Source organism: Archocentrus centrarchus, chromosome 2 (genome assembly GCF_007364275.1).
Source record: "Archocentrus centrarchus isolate MPI-CPG fArcCen1 chromosome 2, fArcCen1, whole genome shotgun sequence".
NCBI lineage: Eukaryota > Metazoa > Chordata > Actinopteri > Cichliformes > Cichlidae > Archocentrus > Archocentrus centrarchus.
This window is the reverse complement of record NC_044347.1, coordinates 20,878,673-20,905,872: the sequence shown is the minus strand read 5'-3', so window position 1 is coordinate 20,905,872 and position 27,200 is coordinate 20,878,673. Positions and strand designations below refer to the sequence as shown.

Below are 27,200 nucleotides of genomic sequence, written 5' to 3'. Positions count from 1 at the left end.
TAGCTGCTCACTTCCGGCCTTTGCGGTCCTCATGGGCTGCAAAGGACCCGTCTACGTGGGCCGGGTCCTTCGAAGGATGCGGCCCCTGAATTTGGACATCGTGCGTCGATATAATCTGTATGCTGGAACTCGTGCACTGAGAAACGTTCCACGGTGCAAATTGCGAATGGCATAGAGCATTGAATGGTGTAGTGGTAACATTATGGTCTTTGGAGCAGGAGGTTGGGCGTTTGAATCCCGACCAGGGCATACTTCCAGTAAGGGACAGATTAACAAGGTCTGTGTCTGGTGTTGAGGAACCAGGGTATTCTGACAATAAGTGGAACTAGAAGGTTATGGCATAAGTGGACACGATTGCAACACATGTAATCCCACTGAGAGGTGGGACCTATGGATTCTTTGAAACCCAACATCCAACGTACAAAGGAAGCAACTGCTATTGCAACTATAGATTGATGAGGTACAACACAAATGCTACGGCAAGGGGGAGCCAGGACACCAGGTCAGGGTGGGAGATTTCATCATCCCCACACTCTGAGATTGGGTACCAAGCCCCAATAATAAGTACACTGAATACCTGACTATGTTAAGTACTCTCTGAAGATCTACTAGAAGAGTCAAGTCATAACTTATAAGTCTTGGCTCTTCCCAATTTTCTGTCAGATGCCCTCTGGAAGTTGTTCCTGATGTCACTAACCCTAACAGCTGTTTTAGGGTCCTGTTTCTGTCATCAGCTGCTGTTGTTGTCCTTGTCTTCCTGTTCTGACATCTACTGCAAAAAAGGATAGACCTCTGAGTAACACACCCAGTTTAAAATTTCAGAGGCTCCTGACCAAATAATAAAGCTTAATTTTTGTGGAAGACCAGGATTTTCTCCTGGATAACACTAAGATGAATGATTCTTGTAGGCAAAATAAATATTCAAACAGTCAAGTTCAACTTGGATCCTTGTTTGTTGGTAATGATTAAATAAAAAAATAAAAATAAATAAATTGTGGGTTCTGGGGCATAGATCTTTTAGGCCTTCTGAAGTGGGCCATGCCAGAAAAACAGTAATGTATTACATATTACTTGTTCCTTTTCCCAAAAGTAATGCAGTACTTTATTACTTCCTGGAGAAAGTAATTTATTGCATTACTTTCCCTACTCTGTAACCTGACCTGAAATGCATCGTCACATAATTACCACATCCCTATGACTTGTTTTAAACACACAATGCTAATGAAATAAAATCAATTTGGTCCAAGTATGTAACAAAATAAATGCATTTCTGGCTCATCAACAGAATTATGCAAACTGACCAAAACAGATGGTGAAAATTTAAAACTTTTATTTATGAACCAATGAAATGGGCTGAAATCCACTTGTGCCTTCTATCTTAAAGAGCACTAACATGAACACAAGGATGAAGAGGAAAAAAAAAAAGCAAAGCAAAATGTGACAGCTGGTGCCAGAGCAGGCATCATCACAGACACTGGCTTCATTGGAGGGGACAGGCGTGCCAATAACTGCTGCTGGGAAGACAAACTGAAGCCTTACAGCCTGGATGTGGAGAGTTCAGCGGCGTGGATGTGTCAACAAGAGTTTTCCCCTCCAATGAAGTTGTCCAATACAGCGATGAGTGCTGCTGCTTTACGGTCTTTGAACACATAACAAATACATGGGCTGGAAGCACAGGATCATTTCTTTCACCTGCTACGGCAAACACAATACCAACAACGGACATTGAAGTTAAACACAGAAGGCAGGCTTCAGTGTCTTGTGTCATACAAGTGTGTTACCTTTAAACTCATGAAAAAAATAAAATAAACTTACACCAGCTGTCAAGTATAGCAATAACAAATAATATAAACATTTTCATCATATTAATAAAAAGAAAGAAAAAAAAAAAAAAGTGGAAAAATTCAGGTTTACTCATTTCAAAAATGCACCCTGGAACATATTTCCCACACCACAAAAGGTGGAGTCCATTTGTTGTCTCATATTAGGTATGAATTTATAAAGATTCAGGGAGGAAATTTTGGCCTACTCTCCACTTGACTGCAATCAGTCACAATAGCGAGGTCTGTTTGCATTAAGAGCTTCTAATAAACTCATCTCAGCCCCACTGTTCCACTGCACCTCTGAAACGGTCTCCGTGACATAATATTAACAGTGAAGACAACATTTTTTTTTTTGCCCATTTTAAATCATGAGAGCCTTTTAAAAGCTCTGGAGTTCAAGGTGCTTCTGTGGAAATAAGCCTGCCATCGAGAGCAGCTCACTGCTCCCAAGAAGACCCCAAAATGCTTCATAGGACTGACCTAACTTTCTGCAGCATTTAGTTACTCAACTTCCTCATTTTTTGGGACTTTTTGGGGATGGAGGTGATAAAAATGAACCACAACATTTGAGCAAGGTCTGGAGAAACTGTTGTGTAAAACTAGCTTGATATGTAAAAAAATAACTCTTTAAACCAGATTTCACATGAACCCTAAATATTTTCAAGCAATCGTAACCAAAATACAGCCAGAAAGTAACTGACAAAAAAAAAAAGAAAGAAAAAAGTAGCCTGCCCGGGAGCAAAGCCCCAAAATGCAACAGTAACCATGTAAAATCATGACTTTGTTTTTTGTTCATTTTTTTTGGGGGGGGGGGTAACATCCTGAGTGTTTGACTGTCAGTCACCACTGCTATTATTACTGAGGTAGAGATTTGTCCCAAACCGGGACAGATGTTTTCGTAAGCTCCCCAGCCAGAGAGGCACCAGGCCTTAGCTTTCATACCTGAACACACTCACTCACTCACTCACTCAACCACACACACCAGACAGACAGAGAAAAGGCTCGGATGCAGTACCGTTCCTCTGTCCGTCCTTTTCTTTTTTGTTCCCTGGGTTCCTTTGTGCACTGGTAGGCAGAGAAAACCATCTATGGTGACCGGGAATGAAACACTGGGACGCAACAGCTACACTACCAATTAGCTTATCTTCACAATACTTTTAAGCCTGAGGGTAAGAGCTCAGTGGCACAAGTTGATATCCTATGACTTCTGCGAATTTAAAGAGAGGAGAGAAAAAAAAAAAAACAAACTTTCCCTTTGTTACCTTTGCTACATTCGTTCGTCAAAACCTGCCATGTGAGAAGTTGGGTGGCTCTTTCACCTGCGAGGGTCACTTCAATTTTATTCGCAGAAACATTTTCTTACAAAAAAACTGCTATTACTGATTTCAGCCTATAATGAAGCTCTTAAAATACTGAAGTGTTATCGTTTCTTGTATATAAACCTATAAATGTCACATTTAAACTATAGTTTGACTTGAGCAAGTAGAGTTAAATTAGCTTCCTAACAACTTAAGAGTGTTAGCATATCTAGCGGGCGATATGATGTTAACATTGAAGTGCTTTGACGCTGAATGAAAACAGTGATCTAATTTGCCCCTAAACTCCGGCCTCGATGTGTTCGGCAGACAACTAAAAAGACGGGCATCATCAATAAAACGAGTCAAACAAAAGCAGAGGGAAGAAACTTAAAAACTTCAAGAAGAGGACAGGAAATCTTTAACTGAAAACATGGAATCATACTAAAGCTTTGCATACAAGTTCTCAAGCAAAACAAGAAAAAACAAAAGAAGCTCTCTATGGCCATGCTGACTCAAAATAAAAATCCAATTGCTTCCATTTTGGTTTTGTAGTTACATTTCCCCCCTCCATGCAAGCATTACAGAGGATCTCTGCAACACGAGAATTCGCTTGTTCAGAGTGGCATGTGTGCAGCTCCACATCAGAGAGAAATCCAAACTTTGAGTGGAGAAGTGGAGCAGGACTTTGGCAAAATTGGATAAGATGATTTCTCGAGATAGCCTGGGGGACGTTGTGGGAGACTCGATAGGATTACAAGGACGGCAGCATCTGTTGTCCATGAAAAATCGAGCAGCCGTTAAGGGGAGCAGGTAACCCTGAGGTGCTGTTCTCACATAGACTCAAACTCATCGATGCGCTGTTTCGTGTTGCCCTGTCGGATCTGGCGCAGCGTTTTGTATTTGTCTCGGCCCGCCTTCACGTTTTCGGCGTGCAGCAGGTCGTTCTGTGTCTTCTTGGTGTCGTCTCTGGCCTGGGCCAACTCTGAGCTCAATGTCTGAGAGATCAAAAAGAAAGAAAGGATGAGTGGTCGAGGAAGAGGAAGGAACAGGAGGAGAAGATGGAGCAAAAAAAAAAAAAAAGCCAAGAAGAGAGAAAATCGTGTGGTGATCAGGGCGGCACAGATGTTGCAGACGAGACAAAGGAAACAGGACATGTGCTGAAGAGAAAAACGGGACTACGCTTCATTTCCAAACTAAACACCTCAGTGACGCAAAGCCAACTATCTTTAGCCTCTGGCTACCTGTGAGTGATCTTTAGTCTTCACTAACAACTAAATGAAAAGTGTTTTGTTTTGGGGGCAAAAACACAGAAGCAGGAATCAGCATTGGTTTGACCAAAGCCTGTTTCTCCAATCAATCATCTTTGGAGGGGACGCAGATACAAGCTTACAGGTGCAGGCCTGGGTGTGAGGTTCCCATCTTTTTTTTTTTTTTTTAAATGTAAAACCCATTCGAATTCTTCTTGCCATAGCTTCAGTCCCAGTCCTGGCCTAGGCAGTAGCCAGGCTTAGTAGCAGTCTTTGCAATTTATTAAAAAGGTATAAAAAAAAAAAAAATATGATTAGACTGGACATTATCTGTCTGATTGCTTAATTTCCAGAAAGTCTGTTTTAAAGCCAGGCTACAGTCTAAGCCAGCACATCTCCTCCTGTGACAAACAGGAGTTTAAAGAAGAACGGACACAGAAATATGCCTCCTCTTACCCTTATCTGCCATTTCTTGGCCCGTGTTTCTTCTTTGCAACAAAATTGCTGTTAGAAAATAATATCATCTCATTGTTATTTATGTTTGTGTAACGCAAACCTATTTTGGTTACATGAAACTAAAGTTTTTTTTTGTATTTGTTATTAGACTGGGGATTTCTGACTAAACCTCATTTCAGCGCAAGGTGTACACCACAGTGGGGGAACTTTATCCTTTATATATGACTAGTTTTGATAAAGCCCTTCAAAGAAAAATTTCAGATTTCATTTGAACCACGGGTTATTTTTTTTTTTTTTTAACTCCACCCCAAAGCTTTTCACTTCTAGCTCTCACCTGCAGCTGCTGCTTGACCCTCTCATTCTTCTGTGCTTCGGTGACGCGAGCCTCTTCACTTCGTAGATCTACCTGGCTGACGCCCTCATTGGAGAGCTCGGCGCTGGCTTCTGCATGGTTCTCATCGTGTTCGTCGTGCTCGTTCTCAGCATGCCCGCCTGGAGGTGCTGGCACCACTGTCATTGCGGTCTTCAGCTCCTCCTTGGTCTTCTCCAGGTCCTCCTGAGCTGACAGAGCCTGCAGGCGGTGGCACAAAGATGAGGGAGAGATTAAGACAGAGACACCTCACGAACTCTCAGACACATGAGAGCAAAGGACACCACAGCGAAGAGCCAATGGTTAAAGATCTAGGGCACCAGACCAGATATAATCACAGTGATGTTAACCACATTTTCATTTAAGCTCTGAACAAAACTTAGCCACAGCATGCAGAAACTGGACAGATTTCCACACGTTTAACTCATTTGGTGTATGAAGTCATTGATGAAGACTGCTCTACCTTGTGCTGCCACGCCATGGCCTCATCTTCCTTCTTCTTCTTGGCGTCTTCTAAGAGAGAGATCTTTGCTGTAAATTCAGCCAGTTCAGAAGCCTGCAATGAAATAATCAGACAGACACCAGAACCTTGTAAGTGCGCAAACAGAAAACACATGTGACACATCTGGCACTGCTCCACCATCAGTCAAACAAAACACACCAGTTGCTCTTGGGTCTTCTGCTGGTCTGCAGCCTGTCTGGCCAGCTCTGCCTTGGCCTCCTCAGCCGTTTGTCTTTCTCGCTCCAGCCGCTCAGCCTCCTCCCTCGCTTTTTTCCTTTCTTGCTCGAGCTCCATGGCGCGGCGAGTCTGTTCCTCGAGCTCTGTGGGAGAGTAGACACAAACATGTCATCAATAAGCTCAGATTTATTTTGTCAACATTTAAATTCAAACCTCAGAATGACCTGTTGTGGTTGCAACTAAACTTTAGTTTAAAACAGCAGCTGCAAGCGTACAATTTATGATTGTTGTAAGTTCCTTCCCTTTGTTTATTTGAACTATGGCAGTGGACATATGAGTGAAAATGTGTTTTTCTAAAATAAATAGAAGAGTAGAAAAAGCAATGAGAAAAATTATGGTGGTAAACAAATTGGTTCTTATATAGCAGGGATTTCAAATTGTTTTGGAGTAGCAGGGGGGAATGCCAAAGTAGCAGGTACCTTATGACCAAGACCGAAGCCATGACGGCAGCAGACAATATGAATAGTCCACATGGCAGTCGTGAACCAATTAAATGGCTCAGATTGAAAGAACGTAAATATTGCCACGTGCGTCCATGGCGCTGGAAATGGAGACAGCGGACAGCGCAAAAATTTTTTTTTAGGAAAATTAAAAAGTAGACGGCGGTGAAGTGGTGAAGTAGGTGGAAAATGTGCCTGCCGCCGGCTTAATTTGAAAGCCCTGATATAGTGCTTTCTGCTCCACTTGAACACTAAGTGCTTTATAAAACATGTCTCATTCATGCATTCACTGTAGATCTCACTACTTTCTAAACATTCCCACTCCAATGAACGCAACTTGGGGTTCAGTATCTTGCCCAAGGATACTTTGCCATGCAGACTGAAGCAGCCAGAGATCAAACCACCAACCTTTTGATTAGTAAATGACCTGCTCAACCTCCCGAGCCACAGCCTCCCCATGCAATGGCCTCACTAAATCTTTATTTATTCTGGTTATACAATCAAAATGAAAAGCTGTAATAGGCCTTGACTTGCAACCCTAGAGAGATTCTCTAATTTGACAGACAGGAGCAAAGAGGGAGATGGTAGTTAATAAAAAAAAAACAGATGGGAGGATGAAAAAGGAAAACGGATACCTCTCTGAGCTTTCATCGTCTGCTCTTCAATCTGTTTCAGCCTCTCCATGAGCTCTTCTTTCTCACGCTCTATCCTTTCCTTCTCTTTCTCTGCATGCTCTCGCTTCTTCTTTTCATTCTCCAGCTGGGCCCTGAGAAGGTTGGCAATTACACATTTCAGATCACTTTTTGTATAACAGCAAAGTAAAAATGGAAGTGTGAAAAAAACCATTTTTCTATGTGACTGTAAAATACACAAAAACACAACCATCAAATACTCAAACATGATTTGAGTAAAGTTCAAGTGACACTGCAGAATTAATAAAATACTCCTGTTTGAGCAGCAGAGGTGAGACTGCCCTCTAATGGAAAGGCTCTACTGTAGCACTTACTTGTCGTCAACTGCCTTTTTAAAATCATGGACTAATACTAAATCAATATAAACACTGGTCTGATATAACTGTATGCATTTTTACAACTGCCTATCGCTTTGTATGAACAGAACAGAATGGAACAAAATATTTATGAGGTTCTAAGTAATGCTCTGCGGTACCTCTCCATCTGTTTGTGGTGCTTCTCCTCCCGGGCTTGAGCTTTCATCTGCTGCACCTCGATGGTGTCAGGCTTTCTCCTCCTCATGTACAGCTCGTGGTTACCCATGCACAATGCCAAAATGCGCTTGTTGATGCGCAGCCGCGGGGCGTAAAACACAAAGTCCTAAAGGCGTTAATAAAAGAGAGCGAAACAGAAAAGTGTGAAGCATTCACAGAATGCTGGAAGGTGAAGATTTGTGGATTGAACACGACACTCACGGGTGCTTTCTTATCGATGGGTTTGATGACAAACTTCTTGTCGTTGAAAGAGATGTTTCGAATCTCGCTCCAGGGGAAGCCAATCTTTGGTGTCAACCTGAATTGGGGAAAAAAACAAAAACAAACAAAAAAAAAAACGTAGGGGAGTTAATTGTGTGCATGTCAGCATGGTAGGCTGCAGCTTGTATTATAAACTTCAGCCAGCAGATGGTGCCCACTGTGAACAGATCAGCTTGCAGGAAATTATGACACTGAAGAGTCTTTCAGGCTCATGTGAGTAGTGGAAGTATCAGGTGTCACACTCACTGGCTGACAGTAATCAGAATAGTAGTAGATGCTTTGTGAACAAGAGGTAATAAAAACACAGAAAGGGAAGGGACAGTGAGGAAGTTACAGCCAACAGAGAGAAAAACTATCCTTTGTTATCGTGCCATTGCCAGTTTTCTCTTTTCCTTCCCTCGTCATCCGGACGAGAGGAGGAGGAGGAGGGCAGCTGTCATGACCTCAGATAACGTAAACAAAGGCAACACAGAGAGACAGTGAGAGGAAATGTTACAGGAGCGGTGATTAAATCTATCCTCTCACAAACGGGGAAATAAATCTGAGCAGAGGGGACAGGAAAGACTACTACAATGGAGAGAGAGTGTCCTCCTTTCTCCACCTCTCAGCTCAGTTCTCTAAAAATATCTTTGTTTCCTCTAAGCTTTTTGGACATTGTGCGTATCCTGTTAACACTTGTGTCACAAAGCTAGATAAAACAGAGCTAGTGTGCCTGATTTATGCAATGAGTTAATGTTAAATAACCGGAAAAATGCAGTACAGAAATACTCAGAAACAACTCAAGTGTTTGCTCTTAAGACAGTAAGATTTTTCTTTCTACTGTAAAATGTCTCACCGTTTCCCCAATGTTACCATAACCTACATCACAACTCCTAATAACACCAGAACCAAATAACCACATGTTTATGGGGATCTGACTTGTTTTGAGTGCAACAGTATAAGCTCTGTGGTCCCAACAAAGAGCATGAACCAAAACCTGTATAATCAGCTCCATCCACTGGGTATTTGAACCACTTGCCAACTAGTTTAGATGACTTGAGTTTTTGAACAGCTCTTAAATATAATAAATACTACATTCAAGAATCAGTTCATTAAAAAGTAAAAATTTCAGACACCTACATAGAGAAGGTAGAGTAAAAGCTTTATGGTGAAATTAATATATGCACCCCCTCTGTGGAAAAACAGAGTGGGGTGCACAGTTCCTCTCAGCTAAAATTCATCATCATCATCATCATCATTGCAATCGTCGGGAAAATCTGACACTTTTTTCCATTTTAGATTTAATTCAAAAATGAGGTTTTGATCTTGTGATGATGCCAACATAGCAGCTTTGTACACACACAGATACCGATGCGTCGACACGCATTTACCAGCAGTTCTGATTGTGACACACTGTGTAGTAAAGCCTCCAACTGCTCGCTGTTCGAGGCTGTTGCTGTTTAGCAATCAATTGCAAGCTGCAGCTCTGAGGCTTTTGTCTGTGTGATGAGATTCACGCAAAGCCTCAAAATGCTGACCTCATTATACACCAACAACAAACAAAACAAAAAACCTTTTGGAAGCTGAGGTCTAGTCTCACCACTACTAGACTAACAACTGTACTATAGGATTAGTGAGAAAATTGTTTTTCCCAAGTATAATGCATCCCCTTTGTGTATCCCTTACTTGTCCTCGTGTTCATAGATGTTGAGTCCAAGAGCATCCACGCCCAGCCACAGCTGTGTGCCCTTCTTGTTTTTAATCTCAAAGTAGTTGACTCCATACATCTCCAGGTCCTGGGCGATTTTAAGATACTCCATCATCGAGTCCTCTCTAGAAGAAAGAAAAAAAAAAAAAAAAAAAAAATCATGAAATCTTTGGTATTGCACAGCAAGTCCAAAAATGTCTACTCAGACACACATTTCTTGTGTCTATGACGGGGTTTCAAGTAGAGAATGTGTAAAGAAGGTCTGATAGACACCTGAGCATTCCTTTGTGCTCTTCATGCCAGGTCTGTATCCTGTCCTCCCATTGCTCCTTAGTCAGCTTGTGTTGCTCCAGGACTCTACACACACACACACACACACACACACACACACACACACACACACACACACACACACACACACACACACACACACACACACACAATGACTTTGACCTGAAGGAATGTCAAACAGCACAGAATTGCTTCCTCAAAGAGGAAATCATAAAATCTCCAACATTTCAATTTTACAGGCAAAGAATGAAAGTCCACCTCCAGAAATAGTTCTGAGTTACTCTGGCTGCCATCAGAATCACATATATGAATGTTAACCCTTTGTGTGTATGCGCACCTCTGAGGGAGCAGTCTGTCATGAGTAAGGTACCCAGCCTTGTGCACCTCTTTGTTGTAGTCCCCATACTTTGCCTGGACAGAGTATGAAGCCAGCAACACAGCTGTTTCTGGAGGACAGTAATTCTCATCATTCAGGATGGCCTCTTTGACCTGGCAGAAAAGGGGAGTGAATTTAACGCATCAAATTTACTCAACACTCTGCAAGATTCAGTTAACACATATGCCAAGCACAGAGACGCACAATATGATAATATGCTTCTTTTTTTTTTTAAATAACTGAAAAGCATTGTGATGTCCTTAGTGTGTGGATTTACCTGCAAGAAGAAGAGTCTCTGGGTGATCTCTTGGATTAGTTCCTCTGAGACGTCTTCAGGGAAAAACTTGGCTCTGAACTTAAACTGCAGAGGACTCTCTTTCTTCACATCTTGCTGAGTCACCTGGATTGAAGAAAAATGTCGTCATTATCCATCCAACAATGAAACAGCAGATGACAAACTCTGTGTCAATGCTGCTTTTCAGCGAATAGCCTTGAGGGAAGAACAAATTACAATAAAGCTTGTAAATTAACACTGTCATGGTCACTTCCTTTAATCAATATATAAAGTACAACAATAAACTAGTCATACTGATATATCGGCAGATATTCAATTCTTCAGCCTCTGTACATATGAAGAAACAAAATGATATGTCTATGAATTAAAAATAGAAGATTCTGTACTGATGCGTGCAACTTTCTTTGAGGCTCTCACATGCACACATGCTTGTGGAGTGCGAGGAAATTTTTTTGGTAATACACGCTTGGAAACATACAGACACACTATAATAGAGGGGGTGTTAGGGCTGGAGGGTGTTTTGGGGTGAGTGAGAGAAGAATCCTGTTGAAAGAGCACATCTGAGGCTCCAGTACTACAGTACTGCTTCTAGGCAAATACCAGAGAAACAATAGATACCGACACTGGATGAAACATGAAAGCGAAAGAGAAAGACCCTGACAAAGAATTTAAGAAAAACAGTCAAAGTGCAAGCGTTTAAATGAAATAATAGTAATGGACTTTATTTTGTGCTTATGGCAAACGGAGCAAGTTAAAGCAAAGGGAGACTTACCTTTTTATTGAGTTTCAGCCATGTGATGTAACCTTTACTGTCCACATACTGTAACCCAAAGAACCACACCTCTCGCAGGCCCACTGTCTTCACCACCTAGGAGCAGGAAAAAAGAAACGTGGATTCTTACAGTTTAAAGTTTTTCTTTAATTTCAGAGAATTACAAATTGAATCCTGCATTTTAACAGGGTGATCTGTGGTAAAGTGGCAGAGACAATTGAGTGAGAAGGGAGCTGACTGATAAAAACTGTATTTATCCTCTGCCCATGCAACAGCTATTTAATAAACTGATATTAAACAAAACTCAGGGAGAGTTTTACTTCTAATTCTTATTAGTTTGGAAATGATTTTATTTGGTGTTCACTAAAAATCTACCTGGAGGCACCAAAAATTGGTGTGCAGGGGAAAGAGACAAAAGAAAAACTAGTTGACAGCACTCAGACCCCTACATGCCAAGGTTATGTCCTCATCAATTGTTTTTTTTTGTTTTGTTTTTTTAAGCTCACCTGGTCAAAAAGCTGTTTTCCTGTGGTATTTGGCTGGATTGCAAACTCCAACTCTGCGTCCATGGTGGTCACACGGACATTGATCTAGGAAAAAACAACAAGAGGTTCACTTTTTTTTTTGCAAATCATACAGTGAAGACATTTAACCATGAGTGCTTGTTAACCATTTCTCTCTATCATTCCCTTTTAACCCCTCCCTTTTTAGGCAGTTAAATAACATTTAAACAACATACTGTTAAATGCAAAAATGGGCCAAGAAATATCTAAGGAGTTATTTTTTTAAGTGTTCATCTCATGTGCCTGATAACTCCGCTGTTTGCCTAGCCAACGGCGGCCTCAAGGAGGATCAAATGATGACTTGGTCCCCTTGCTCTCACGAGTTAATTCCCACTGAAAAGTAACACACCCTTCTTAAGTGAGAGATTCACAGCAACGGAAAACTTTATACCGTTTTAACGTAAGGTAAGGAGGCTCACAGAGAATTGAAAAGAATTGAGCAGATACTGGCAAAAAGGGGCAAAATGTCTCCTTTTATACAACATTCACTTTTTGCACAGATGAAAGCTACAGCTGTCTCAGAATACAGGATGTGGTGCACAGCACGTATGCACCAGTACTACTGACAGTTCATGTCAAGTGCTGCTGTCCAAGTCTTCCTCAGCTGAGCAATAATATTCCAGGAAATTACAGAATTTTTACAGAGGACAATAGTAGAACATTTTATCCATACGTGGGCAATATGTCAAATCCTTTCCATCCTACCCTCTCAGCACTCTACCAGTGAGAGAAGCCACACTTTTTCAAGGCAAAGACCTCTGTTGGGGTGGAGCAGAGGATAAAACTCAGTCATTGGCTGTTCCTCTTTAAGCGGCACTGGCAGTAGGCCTAGAAGCAGATGATGGCACAGAACAGAGCAGGGCTGACCTCCGTGGCATCTGACATCCTTCCTCCCACACCTACTCATACACTGAGCCGTGCATTGCCTCAGTGGTGGTTAACAACACGAAAAGAGAGAGGAAAATGCAGAATAGAAAGGCAGACGAGAAGCACGCTGAGAGGCTGGGTGCAAAAGCAAAGTTTAGCAAGAGCGCGTGGGGAGGGGAGGGGGAAAAAAAAAAAAAAAAAAGAGCGGGGCTATAAAGCGCAACAGGAAGTAACATGGAGATGATCTGGGGTGTACTCCCTTTGTGATTAAGTAACAGTACTGTTACTGTAGATTAGTAAAACATACAAATTTTAAAAAAAAAAAAAAAAAAAAAAAAAAAGAGGGAAAGGAAAAGGCATACAGAAAGAAGAAGCTGAGGGAATAAATCATCCTTTTCCTCCCAGTAATTATATACAAAACCTCGGGAATGCTTACTTTGCATTCCTTTTCCTCCCCTCTTGTCTGTGACACTCTCCTGCCTTCATCCTTTCCCTCTCTCAATATCCCTGCAATGAATAATCCATGAAACTTGTGACTATACAGAACATAGCTGGACTCCCACATGGAACTCAGTCCACAATGTATCTTGCTGCATCTCCATCTCATTAATTACCCATTAAATGATGCAGCACTTTCCCACAATACAGATATCCTGCATGATGTTTTTAATGGCCACACTATAATGTGCAACAATCCATTTCCGAGATTAAGCCTCAGGTAACTAAAAGGCTACCTATGACTTACTTATTGCCAAAGACTCTTTCAATGAGGATTCTGCAAAGGGGACCAATTCAGTCAAAATCAAGAACAAAAGTTAATTCATGTCTGGGAAAAGGACCTCTACTGCAAATCTTTGTTGCAAGAAGGGAAAGTCACAATTTTCGAAAATCTGAATAACTGTTAACTTTAAAAAAAAAGAAATCTAGTGGTTTATGTGTTATTTTCCCAGTGCCTAGTACAATGCGATGTGCTACTACTGCTGGAATTTCTCAGTAATGTCCCTAGAAGCTGTTTGCTGACCATAATTAAAACAACAAAAACATAAGGATGGGCTTCTAACTACCAGGTGTCAGACCACCAAAACATGCAAAACACAGCGAGATTAGTTGGTGGTGTACAAACATGTAAATTCTGCAATGCCAAAGATGCCAGACATCAAAAACGCGTCCTTTAAATAGCGAATGAAAACAGGGTCCAGTGCAAACTCCACCAGGTAAAGCTAGTACACCACAAGTTTACCAACACTATCTGAGAACATTCAAAAGAACAGAGTGATTGAATTGTGCATTTTCTTAAAGTATCCATCCTTAGCTGCAAGCTGGTTACAATTAACTGCAAAAAGATGTACAGACTTTCAGTAAAAGGTTGAAATGTGAAGAGATTTATTTCATCACTGCAGCTACAAGATTTAATACTCTGCAAAAAAAAAAAAAAAAAAGTCTTCCAATAAAAACCTCGCTGAAAACAATTGAGCTACAAAAATAATTTACAATCTGAACTAAAAATGATGCAACAGATGGTGCATAAAAATTTCATTTCATTTTTCTGTGATACTAACACATACTCATGAATACTGCTCTAATTTCTCATTTTCACAGAAGTGACATTTTCTGAACTTCATGTACAAGCAAGTCCCACTCTGAGGTTGGAAGATGTTTAGTCAGATTACTAGAAGTGATTCTGGGATACTTTATGAATGAGGTTACTCCGGGCACTTGACACCAATGGATGCAATCCAATAACATAAGCTACTTATGACAACACAACCCTGTCAACATTTCAATGTGGACACTAAAGATACTGTTACATGAAATGGGGGTTACTGATATCCAGGAACACCAGCTCTTGCCACTGGTTGGCTTTGCTTAAATGCAGAGACTAATGGGAACAAATATCCAGCAGGAAGCTAATAATGGTAAATTCCATCTGAAGCTAATAAGGCAGTAGGGTCACTGCTCTCCATTTCACACAACTCTGTATTTTGTGTGAAGTTTTTATTTGGTGCCTGAAGGCTTGCAAACAATCAAGAGGAACTACAACCAAGAGAAAAAAGAAATGGTTAGCAGAGGTGGTGTGCACTGACACCTCCACCCCTCTATTTTGATCTTGTGGACATACTGTGGTTAAGAGTTTAAAGAGATGGAAAACAAACACTTGCTGAATTTTGTTTTTGATGTGCTGTTTACATAGCTGGTCTCTAGTGGAGATAACACAGGCTGTGGATCTGGTCTCCCTTGTAAAATAACCTCTGCATGAGCCATTAGAAAATTACAGCTGCTACAACAACAACCTTCTCTTCCAGTTCCTGAACATGAAAGATCTACTCCATAAAAATTATCGAGTTAAAAGTGACTTGCTAACTGCCTTACAATACTCTCCCAAACATTTTTTAACAATTAAACAAAAAACAATAAACCAAAACAACAACAACAACAAAAAAACCTCACACCCAACTAGTAAGGCAAAATTTGGATCTACTCTTGCAGGTGCACAAAAGTATCCACAAACAAAGCCACCACAGCAACATCGTCTAGTCATGACAGATAAAGACTTTGTGTTGATTTCATGAGTAACTTAGTGACTGTGAGAAAAGTTAGGCAGACTGTAGTGCTAAGCTTGAGTTTTCAAGCGACTGGCCTTGACTGTGCCTTCCCCTGTCTGTGTGGGTCCCGCCGGCCATCAGCCACGAAAGAGCCAACCTTTGTGCTGCTGTGTGTGTGTGTGTGTGTGTGTGTGTGTGTCTCTCAAAACACAGCAAACCCACAGAGCGGAAAGAGGTGGAATCCTTTATGGACCAGACGGTTAGTTAATCCTGTCTCTCCTGCAAAGCGAGGGGGAGGAGAAGAGGGACGGCAACATGCCGAAGCACTGACACAGCTAATCAGACACTGACAACTGAGATGCCTTAAAGGAGTGACTTTTGCAAGCCTGTCCTTAAACAACACTGTCTGGTGACACAAGACACGCTGACTGGGCAACATGACGGCCCCTAAAAAAGCCAAAATTAGGACAGTGTTAGCAATTTGAGGAAAGACTTGGACTGGGAATACATTCCAAACAAATACCTATTTAAAAGACGAGCAAGTTTAGCAGGGAAAAAAAAACATCAACGCAACCTATAAATCCAGGTGCTTAATTCCATCACAATGCCAGATGAGGATGCCTTGCAAATGCATTATGTGAACTGACGAGCTTTAAGAGTTCCTAAAAGCACAACACAAACCCTAAAATTAGGGACACTGGATATCCACTTGATGAGTCAAGTTCCAGTTGTGGCATTGGCCTGACATGTCTCAGAAGCAGTTCCAACATCTAGTGGAAACATTTTAGAAACTTCCAGTAAATGTTAAAAAAAAACCTCTTCATTCCTTCTTTTCTCTTCTCTGCCTTACTGCTTACCTAAAGATATCACATACCAGTATTACTTGTGTAAAAACAGTCATTGAAATAAATGCTTCCGCTGCCTAAATATCAATTGAATGAATTACTGTTAGAATAAACTTTATTTTATTTGTTGACATAGATTTGCAAGTCTATTTATACGATTCAGGGAATCCAGTTATAATGACTGCCTCTCAAGTGCATGTGGCAACTCATTTCAGTATTTTCTCTATTTATTTATTTTTTACTGTTTATTTGGGTATTTGGGTATCAGTGGTTTCCCACCAGCTAGCCCTGCCCCTTCCCTTCTTGTGTTTCCCTTCTGGCTGGTCTGGAGTCTCATTCTGCAGTCAGAAGGATTCCAACTCCACTGTCTTACACTGTAGCTGATGATGGAAGTCCTTGTTCTGCTCTGGAGATCTGCTGGAAACTCGAGGCCCATTCTAACCAGAACTGCAGAAGGTGCTACACTGAGCTCACTGAGTCCACAGAGAAGAACTAGGACTACCATCACCACCTGCAGTCCGATATAGCAAAGCTGGAGCCCATCACAATGTTCAGTTATTTATCACAAAGTATTTGGCAGTTAAAAATACACGAGCAACTTATATATGACAAATATAATCTAATTCTGTTGGAAACTATGCAAGCTGTTACAGTAAAAGCAGACAACAGAAAGACTGGTCATTGTCACCAGCTGCCACATTAGCAAAATGTAGCACAGTGGCATTCACTGAACACTGCGGGTCAATCCTGTGGGTGGAGTTGGGAAGTTTTGGACAGAACTCCTTTTTGCTAATCAAGCAATTTGTACAACTGGAGCAGAATGAATCCCCATAAAGATAATGGCTGTGCTGCAATTTTGGCTGTATTCCCATGGAAAATGATCACTCAGAGAAAGTCAGAGGCAACACAATGTCACTGCTCTTCCCCTCATGCAGTGCACAGCCTCCTTCTGCTCGGAGAGAGAGATCTGCCTGAGGGTGCACAGCAAAACCTTGTGGAGCAATCACTGCTGTGATTACCAAAGTTTGAAAAAGTACATGTCTGTAATCCAATCATAAAAAGGGAATACCTTCCCAGATATTATAACAGACAGATGGTCTTAAATAAACTTATCACGAAAAGAAAGGACATTTGTGTTTGGTTGATTATTTGTTTGTTGTAACAATGCTTCTTGGCAATAAACCTTATATTATTGGAAAGCCTGTTTATTTCCCCTTAAATGGTGCCATGTTTGTAAGGAAAATGCATTTGTGGGTTGAGCAGCAGAGTTGAGTATGTGGGTTGTGCCCTCGCTGCCAATGCCAAACAGCTTATGACTCTTGTTTTGAGCTTCTGGTACCCCAGGTGCTGACAAGCAGGCTTGTCATCAATGGAGGCAGTCTTAATGCAGAGAGATATTAAGATGAGATTCTGCAACCAGTGGCAATCCCATATCTCCACAGTCTGGGACCGAACTCTATCCTCCAAGATGGCAACACTCACAACACCCACAGAGCGGTTTCACCAGAGACTACCTCCAGAATTTGGGAGTGGAGAAGATGGAACGGCCAGCCTGCAGTCCTGACCACAACCCCACTGAACATTTGTGGGTTCAGCTTGGACGTGCTGTTCCTGCCAGAATGACCGACACAACCAAACTGGCTGACTTGTGACAAATGCTGGTTGAAGAATGGGATGCCATCCCACAGCAGTGTGAGACCATGTTGGTGACCAGCATGAGGAAGAGGTGCCAAGCTGTTGTGGCTGTGTGTGGTTCTTTTACATGCTACCGAGGCAATTGTTTGTTAAATGAATAAATTGTTAAACTGCAAATATGTCATGTTTGTACAGACTGCAATCATCCAATCCAATAAAAGACAAACAAGAGTCAAGAGCCAAGAAGCATTGTTACAACAAAAAAAAAAAGATCAGCAAAATACAAATCTTCTTACTTTAAAGTTTAAAGTAAGAAAATTACTTTAAAATATTTTTATTAAAAGCCTTTGTTTTTTAGGTCATCAGCTGACTTGGGTGGACTGCAGTTTGCCATCTTTTCTTTATTGTCACTTAGAGCTGGTCAGTCACAATAATTTTGGTGCACACTGAGATCGAGATCACAATTATTTGTGAAAATTACTCAGACTTTGGGAAAATGGCCCAAATATTTAACTTACGTCATATTTATCGAAAGCTGCCTTTTGTACTTTTGCCTTTTGTGGCAGGTAACGAACCTGGAAAGGTGCGCGCTCAAAGAAACAGGAGTATCACCGTGAAACAGAATGCATCACAATAATCATTTTACTTTAATTTAATTTACTCATAACTGGAAGCTGAAACTTTAAGTTTTAACTGTATTAATTGCAGATCCCTGCTTTAGCTCTTGTCTCTATAAACACTAACAAGCACACATGGTCAGGCTGGCTATTCAATACTGAACAGAGAAGCTCAAATTACCACACACAGAGTGTGATTTAACTGACTGCTAAAGATGAGTCATTAATAAGCGCTCACACAGCTGAGTGCTGCTACATCAGTGTTCTTATATACACACACCACTAATTGCCACTGTACTGTAGCACAACAAGTGAGGCCAGCAAAAGTGAAATTCAAACAATTATCTCATTAAGTTTACAAGTTGCACAAAATCCAAGAGCATTTGTGTTTTGTTTCATGAGGGATGCCACTTTGGGATATTCCTAAATCCTCCTCTCCATTTCAGTTGCAAAGACAAGTTCTCACTCAAATGGGCCCATTGTTAAATGTGCAGCTGTTCAGTAACTGTAAGCTGTTTAGAGGAGCTTTGCTGAGAGCCCTTAAGACACACACATCAATCAGTAGAGCTGCTAATCTGGCCTGCTGGGCTCCGAGCAACTGTCTGTCCCTCTGATTGACCTCCCCTGGAGAGAGAGGCAGTCCTCAAAGGGAGGGAGGAGTGGAAGGAGGCGTGAGAGCGGATAAGGAATCTTGACTACCTGCAAACAAAAACATTCATGCTTTGGGGGAAGAGAAGGTGAATGTTGTGTGGGAAGCACTGCTTATTCACTGTTGTACAGAAATGTGAGAAACTTAAGAAGCTACAATAGAGGGATAATAAAAGCTGGCCCTTACCCTACTTATTGACCTAGCAGTTTCAGAAATAAATGCCATCTCTGCCTGAAAACACATTAGTAATAAAAATTGGAGATTTGTTTGCTGGTTCTGCCCATCCTAAATTTGATTTTAATCTTGGGATTTCTAACTAAAATAGGGTCAACATAATTTTCAAAGTCTTAATTAAGCCAGCTAAAGTCCCTTTTTTTAAAAAAAAAAAAATGCTGTTATCACAGTTTGTGTACCATCAACTCCAGGGTTTACAATACTCCAGCATATCACAAGCCCAACAACCAGTCAAGCATACGCTAACACCTCGCATAGCCACTCAAAGAAGAATTTCCCATGATTAAACATGTTTTTTTTTTTCTACATAAGATGCAACCAGTGGTATCTTCACAAAAAGTTGCTCATTGTGAAATACATTCCTAGAAAGGTAAACAATAATCACATACCATTTCCCCATGAATATATACTATTAATATCTGAATTCTTCAGTCTCTAAAAATCGTTACGTGGCCACTATGACGTTACCTGTTGCTTTCTAGACTCTGCATTTTAAAGACTTAACATTTATGTTTTGGCTGCCACCATGTTGGTTTTTCAGAGTACAAAATGACCCAATTTAGACCAGAGCGCAGTGTGCTAAGTTAGCTAATGCTGGAAAGTTTGGCTAGCCAGCTGCATCCACAAACTGTGGTAGGTGTAACACACAGACACACATACGTACAAATCATTACTTGCATTAATCATTTTAGATCATCAAATATGATCTAAAAGGCACCAACAGCAAAAACAAAGCATAGCTAACTGGAGGGTAAGGAAAGCCCTGCATTAAGCTACCAATGACAGTTGCTTGTAGCACACCTAACAAAGTGCCAACAACCAAATGGATAAGTAAAAGCTGCCCACTGTCCATAGAGGTAGGTATATCAATGGAGGCCAAAATTATTTTTCATTTTTAATTTTAACATGAGAATCTATTAGAATGACAGATTTTTGCAGCTTGCCTCAAGTGACTGCACCAGGAACTGCAACTTTTGGTACTTCTGCATTGGACTTTTATTATAGTGCAGAAGGCTGTGTACTGTGTAATTACAGTACTGGCCAATCATAATACAAATCTTAACTGTATCAAAAGTTCAAAATGAAAATGTAACCAATTTTAATATTCCCTAGAACCATTATCTCCTTGACACAACCACCCTCCTTGCTTTCCTACTTCTTAAAAGTCCTAAAGAGTATCTCCTGAGCATCAGAAAAAATTCCTACTTCCCACATTTACAAATTATTCCCAGTCTTTGAGTGTGTTCCTCATCCTGACAACCCCTCAGCAGTCTGATGATATTTCTCTCAAATGTCTTAACTCCAACAGGACCAGGATGTTGACGTAGACTGGGCGCCCCCAAAGTATACAGCAGGCCACCTCTTCGGCAAACAGGAAAACAGCTACAAGCTAGGAAACCAGCATGGCCCCTCTTCCTCAAGATTCCCCTGCCCTCAGCCCAAAGGGTACAGCAGCCAGAGAGAATGGGATACTGGTGTCATCAGAACATGTATAAGGATGCTGCTATCCAATTCTTGATCAGTTAATCAGCATTGAAAAATAGATTTATTAACCAATCAATGACTCTACAATTAGCAAAAAAAAAAAAAAAAAAAAAAAAAAAAAGCTCTCCTGCAACCTTGGTGCACGTTCTTAAAAACACCATATGTCAATTTTATTTCCAGGATTAACAGGATGTCCACATGGCTGACTGTAAAAGCCCTATCATGAACAGAAACATTTATTTCTGCTTTAAAACAAACTTTGAAAATCTGCAGAGTACTGTGATTGTGACTGAAAACATAATCTCCTCTAAGTCAGCAAACTGCCACGCAACCTTGCAATTGTTTTCGGGCTTGCATATGAATACTGAAATTCAGAGACTGCTCCAAAAGGTTTTTATGTCGTATACTAGTCCCAGAGGAGGTCATGTCTGATGGACCCTGCTCTTGTTTCCTCTGTTTATTATGTCAGTGCTTCCCCGCGACAAGCTGTACTTTCTCTGTCAGATATTGTCTGTGACACAAATGTCATTCTCAGCAAAGTGGCGTGCTGTCCCAGAAGCTGTTTTGGGATTTTGCCCCGGTGACTCAGGGGACAAGAGGGGGAAGTGAACGATGATGTCAGTGCTTGGCTGTCCCTCTTCTATCTTACTAACTTACCCAAGGACACACACACAAACACCCAGCCCCTAAAGAGCCAGACAAGAGATGTGTTTCACTTGTGGCGTGGCCTGGAGCCCGCTCCTGTTTCCTTGGAAAGTTTCTGATGCAATCTTCAGCAACTGAACTTTGATTTTTGCCCAAGTAAGACACATAATGCAAGCTTAGTATCAAATTAAGTTGAATTCGACAACTAAAAATACAGATTACACAGAACAGCTGCCATAAATCTCCTGCTGCACAGGGAACACCACAGGGTTGAACACTGGTCGGATGCCGATGAGCTTTGGCTAAATGAATACACTGATAGAGATGATTAAAAGTACCACGGACAGACAGAAGTGAAACTCAACTTTTATGTGACAATTACTACATAAATCTCAGTGGAATTATCATAAAGGTTTAAAGGACCAACAGTGTTGAATAGAGTTTGTTAACATTTAGAAGAGTGACAATTGTCTCGTGTCTTGCTCTACTGTTGGTCGAATGTGTGCTGAGTAGACCTGCATCATTGGTGGGTGTACTGCCTAAAAGTGGTATAACTCTGCAACATATATTCCCAGACTCATGCTTGCTATTGCCAAATCTGTTCATGATAGAAAAGCAGCAACGGTGGGAAGCAGACAGCCATGAAGGGACTGCATCAAATTGGTTTTGTTTTGGCGTTGCTCACATCCTAAGAGTCTGGCATTCTCTCCACCCTTTAAGCAACAATGGCAGCAGTGTTGCAGTTGCGAGGTCTGTGGGCCAGGCAGTTCACTTCACACTATGACTGCTGTTTACTTGGAGGAGGAGTATGAGGAGTGGGAGCAGCCATGGGGATGAAACCGCCACTTTCCAGATTGTTCAAAAGAGGCTTTCGGTAGCAGCGCCTGCTGGCTGTTATGACAACTTGAGAGTGGCTCTAAAGAGTCGGTTTATACAAGCAGAACTGGCAGGAAAAAAAAACAAGCCACTTTCACGCTTCTGATTCATATCGTATATCCTGAACCAGCCACATTGTGCCTGTAAAACAGATTTGATTGGCAGACAAAATTATTTATTAAAAAAAAAAAAAAAAAAATCAGAAAAATCAAGTGGTTTTCCTGGTTTCTTCCCCTTATACTGTACTAATCTGTAAAAAAGTCAAATTTGTATGTCAACTGTCATAAAGCACTTTCAGTCTCTTACCGGCTTAGGCATCTTTGCTTCCTCTCCTCCTTACACCCAACAGCTGAGAGGAAAAATCCGTCACAGGACGGCAAGAAGATCTTTATCACAGGACCTGAAAAAATAAAGAAAAAAAAATTTTTTTGCAACTTAAGCACTCAGCGTTCACAGGTGAAATTAGAGACACTATTTTAAAGAGACATGGCAAACAATGGACAAAAATCTCAGGAAAATTCTGCTAAAGACAGCGACTGCCTCCAGCCACAAAAGACCAAATCAGGAACCATGTAGGCCTATCGGGGCGTTGCACTGACATTTGAGGTTTATGACAGTTTCAGTTATCATCCCAGTTTAGCTGTAGGTATTAGGGCTGGGCAGTATTACCAAATTTTCATATCACCTTTTTTAAAGTCACAATGGCTCCACTGTATTTGATGTTTTTTTTTTTTCTTCTTCATGCAAGAGTGTTCTTACCCACATTTTCCTCTACAGCATTTGTAATATATCGCTGTTTGATCCACGTTTGACCTTTAGTATCTGAAGAACCTCCAGAAGAGATATACGTGGCTTCTCTTTTTGGTATTAGTTCCTCTGGATCATCTTCATCAACGTGTACAGTTGCTTCACTTTTACAACATTCAATGAAAAATTAATATTATGATAAAAATAAAGACTTCTTTTCAGTGTGAACCGGTATACCGCCCAGCCCTAGTAGGTATATTTATTGATTTTCTTTGTTAACCATGTACATAATGTAAAGTAGCTTGGGATTTGCCCAGTGATCTGCTGGGATAAGCCAGAGACATATGCAGCAGTAGAGGTTTAGTTGCAGGGGGAAAAAAGCTTTTTAAAGCCTTATTGGGGGGGGTAATCAGATTTGACTGAAGTTCAATACTTGTAAGGTTTTCCTTGGTTCAAAACGGGCCTTTACGGGTGGTGGCTATGCATGTAAGGTCCCGTAGACTGTGTATAAAGTTGCATCAAGTGAAGGTAAAGACTCTTAAGCATTTACCTATTATTTTTTTGAAATTTGATCAAATATAAAGTATTGTAAATTTGAGTAAATGAAACCACGTTTAAAAACAACTGGTGAAAAATATTTTCACCACAGTCCTGGTAAGTTTCCTTTGTTTAAAGGCCCAAACCCTTGGTCAGCACCAAAATTATTTTTTAAATTATATTTTTCCCCCTCCAATTTTGGAGGGGGAAAAAAACAAAACAAAAAAACCCTAAGTTTTTTAAATGTCCCAGTGACCACTGAAATAAAAACTATGGTTCTCTCCCCATTCATTCACACAACAGCTTCGGCTTGACCAGAGGTGTTGCAATGATGGCTGCCTTGCGGTAAGACTGGTTTCTACAACGACTTAGTGAAATATCCTAAACTGTTTTTAGTATTCTCTCTCACTGAATGATCTGACAAGGAACACTATATTTAATTTCAGCAATCGTTTGCTAAATAAAGCCAATATTAATTGCTAAATGTAACAAATTAGGATTATTGCAATATATTAAGATTATTTTGTCATGCTCTAAATTAAAAAAAAAAAAAATCTCTACACCTGAAAAAAGTGGAAACAACAACCAAAGGTGAAAAAAAAAAAAAAAAAAAAAAAAAAAAAAAAGAAGAGAACTGAAATGAATCCCACTGCCAAATCTGTTAATGACTACAAGCCACAAAATTCCAAACAGCCAAAGGCTCAGAGGTGTGGTTTTGCATTCAGTCACAACATGCACAACCACTTTTCTTAAGTGTACATACGGTAACTATTGCATGGGAAACACAGCTTTAAATAATTCTGTGGGAGAGAAAACTGTAAGACAATCGCAGACTTATGCTGACACATATCATTAGCAAATATATGACAAACTCCATGCACTCACTTGATTTGCCAGATAGCAAAGGAACTGATATTACATAAAGAAACAATAGTTTTTCTTGCTGACTTCCAAGAAAGATCATTTTAGATGCTGAACTACAGAAGACATCCATTCATAACCAGACCCCTTTACTATTTCCTACTATGGACCGCTTTATTTTGTGTCTCCCCTGCCTTGTTTTTTTGCAATGTGCCGCAGCACCAGCTCCACTTTACTAGAAACAAAAGCCTGAAAAGGATAAGCGGAAGAAAATGGATGGATGAACAAACCTGAAATGGTATGGTAATGACCCCTGATGGACCGTAATATGATACTGAGAAGAGTCAAGGGCACTCGAGAGTTTCTCTTTCGTGCACATGAATCACATCTAGGAGTTTCAGTAAGGGCTAATGATATGCAACTACCTCAAGGCTCATAAAGCGCATTAATACACTTCAGCCTGACTGAATAGAGAAGGTGCACCATGACTGACATAAGCGTCCTAAAGGACATTTTAGTGCATGGGTTTAAAACTACTTTAGGAGCCATTACACTTCGCGTCAGTTATTTTGTGGTGCACGTTCAGAATACAAACCTACTACTACTACTACTAGGTTTTAGAAATTAACGAAATAATCCTCCACAGTTGATAATTATCCTTTCACGGACTGACAGTGGGATATAAATAAGGAAAGTCCACTTAACATCGGAGCTGGAGCGTTCGTAGTACTGATACAGACGAGCCCACTTGTAGCTTGTGAGCAATTAGCTTTACCCGCCGAGAGTTGACTTCCGTTTACTCTGCACTATAACTACAAATATTAGCGACAACAGCACAGCACGGCGAAAAAAAAAAAAAAAAAAAGTCAGAGGCGTCAAAATCCCCCTCTTTTCTCACCACGGAGCACTAACGTCACATACTATATTAAAAAAATAGTCTTCATGAAGTCGAAAGTTTGCTCGTTGAAAGGCTGACATTATCAAGCTAGTGGGTGTAGCCCGCATAACGGGACGAGCTTTAGCCGACGGTTGTGAAGTTTTAACGCCTAAAAAATATTGCGCCCCCCCCCACCCGAATTTATTCGCCACGCTTGCCGCTTAATTAAAATAAAATAAAATGTAAACATCTTAAATTGTGAGTTAGGACTATGTAAAGCAGGTAGGGCGCGTTTACATACAGTTTAAGGGACACTTTCTGTGACACATGAATCGCTGGAACACGAGGAAATCCGCTACCGCATCAAAGTTGAAGAGAAGCTCATCTTTTTTAGGGAGAGGCAACTCACCGGGGGACGATGTGCGTCTTTAATTTGATAGAAGAGCCTTGTATCCTCAAGTGTGGTAGAGTACTCACGATGAAAACTGCCTTCTTACTCCGGTTGTTTGTCTCTCAATGCGTGTACCGTTATAAAAATCCCGCAGAGCTGGAAAAACCCTTCAAGTCTACACAACCATAAGGCGATTTGGGGGAGTCGCTGTCAAGTCAGCCAGAACGAAGCAGCACGACTTCCGGTCTTGACTTTAAAAATAAAAGCATTTAGTTAGCCGGGCAAGAAGATTATCTTTAAGCAGGGCACATCTCAGCTCATTGTCTTTTAGTATAAATAGTCCAGCAAAGGCTCTTAGATTTAACATCTTCAGTTCATTTGTATTTGAAACGTACATTTTTTATCTTTTAAAAAAAAAATTTTTTCCTTATCCATTATTTGTACTTTGTTATTTTGATTACCTTTTAGCATACGTCTACGCGGTATTTTATTTATTTAAAATATTATGTGATTTCAGTTTTTGTTTCAACCACCATTTAGCTAATCTTGGGGGAGGGTCATGAGGAAAAAATAAACTAAAGACATCAGCGCATAGTGTTAAACAGAAGCAGTAATTAATAGTTAATAGTACGACGGAATGAGTCATTTACCCTAGCCATACACGTGCTTCCAGAAAATTAAAATAAAAGATTAGGCAGCCTGCAGACCACATTCGGCCCTCGGTTTCGAACTTTATTTTGAAGAAAAAAGAGAGATATCCGCAAATGTCTTCAGTTTCTCCCGCAAACTTGACGCAGCTAACTGTGGAGATGTACAATATGGCTGTCACTGGCTGAGGAGTGGATGCCAGAAATGTATGGGGCATGCAGCGTGCCATGAGGTGCACTAGCGATGATTTACCCCAGTGTAAGCCTGCACATGTAGGCTGCTCTGAAGTGAATTTAAAAAAAAAAGGCTTTTGTGCTATTTTATCTCAACAGCCTGCTCGTCTTCTGCATTTTAAACACGCTAGATCAATGGTAGAGCTCCCCACTCTGGAAGTATGCAGTACATTCACTTGCTCTCAAAGTTTGGTCTCTACTGCAGATAGTGACAAACGCACCCAGACTGCAGTTACAGTGTGATCTGCCAGCAGCACTTATCCAAGCATTCATGCAGCAAGGACAACACGTACTATGCAGTCTTAAAACGGCTCCCAGATGCTGTTTTTCTGAAAATGGATCCAAGGAAAAGTCTAACAAAGGCTAATGAAAGACAAAGACACAAAGAAAGAGACTTAGATGAGGAAACAAGCGCACACACTGGACAGAATAAGATTTGAAAAAAAAAAAAAAGTGCTACAGACAGATAAATTTCACTTTTAGGTGTCCTGATCAAATATCTGAGAGACATATGATGAAAAAAGATGCTAGAGGAGTGCTTGATGAAACCTTTCAAGCAGAAACTGAATGGCTTGGGGTGCTTTGCTGGTGATAATGTGGGAGATTTGTCTGGGATTAAAGGGATCTTAAGCAAAAAAAAGACTATCACTCCATTTTGTATATATCA

At 40.7% G+C, this 27,200-nt stretch overlaps 1 protein-coding gene across 2 annotated transcripts; it reads right to left on the bottom strand.

Annotated features, from left to right (window-relative positions):
• Positions 1–1,310: 1,310 nt before the first annotated feature.
• On the bottom strand, positions 1,311–25,872 carry LOC115792105 (radixin-like). Of its 2 annotated transcripts, none has more exons than XM_030746516.1 (15): positions 25,739–25,872; positions 22,546–22,639; positions 11,787–11,870; positions 11,281–11,376; positions 10,491–10,613; positions 10,175–10,326; positions 9,820–9,903; positions 9,525–9,671; positions 7,800–7,896; positions 7,541–7,704; positions 7,009–7,139; positions 5,856–6,016; positions 5,658–5,750; positions 5,159–5,395; positions 1,311–4,116 (listed from the first exon to the last, which is right to left on the bottom strand). In XM_030746516.1, the coding sequence occupies exons 2-15, from the start codon at positions 22,555–22,557 to the stop codon at positions 3,952–3,954; spliced, it is 1,746 nt and encodes a 581-aa protein (XP_030602376.1). In that variant the 5' UTR covers positions 22,558–22,639; positions 25,739–25,872; the 3' UTR covers positions 1,311–3,951. The 2 variants fall into 2 exon arrangements, with proteins under 2 accessions (XP_030602376.1, XP_030602366.1); XM_030746506.1 differs by having other exon boundaries at positions 25,671–25,866.
• Between the last annotated feature and the right edge of the window lie 1,328 nt (positions 25,873–27,200).

Bases quoted from the DNA above. Each gene is read 5' to 3' on its own strand.
- LOC115792105 (XM_030746516.1), bottom strand. The intron at 5,396-5,657 runs GTAGAGCAGTCT...CACCGCCTGCAG, and splicing joins CCATGGCGTGGCAGCACAAG to GCTCTGTCAGCTCAGGAGGA. The intron at 4,117-5,158 runs GTGAGAGCTAGA...TTGATCTCTCAG, and splicing joins GGGTCAAGCAGCAGCTGCAG to ACATTGAGCTCAGAGTTGGC.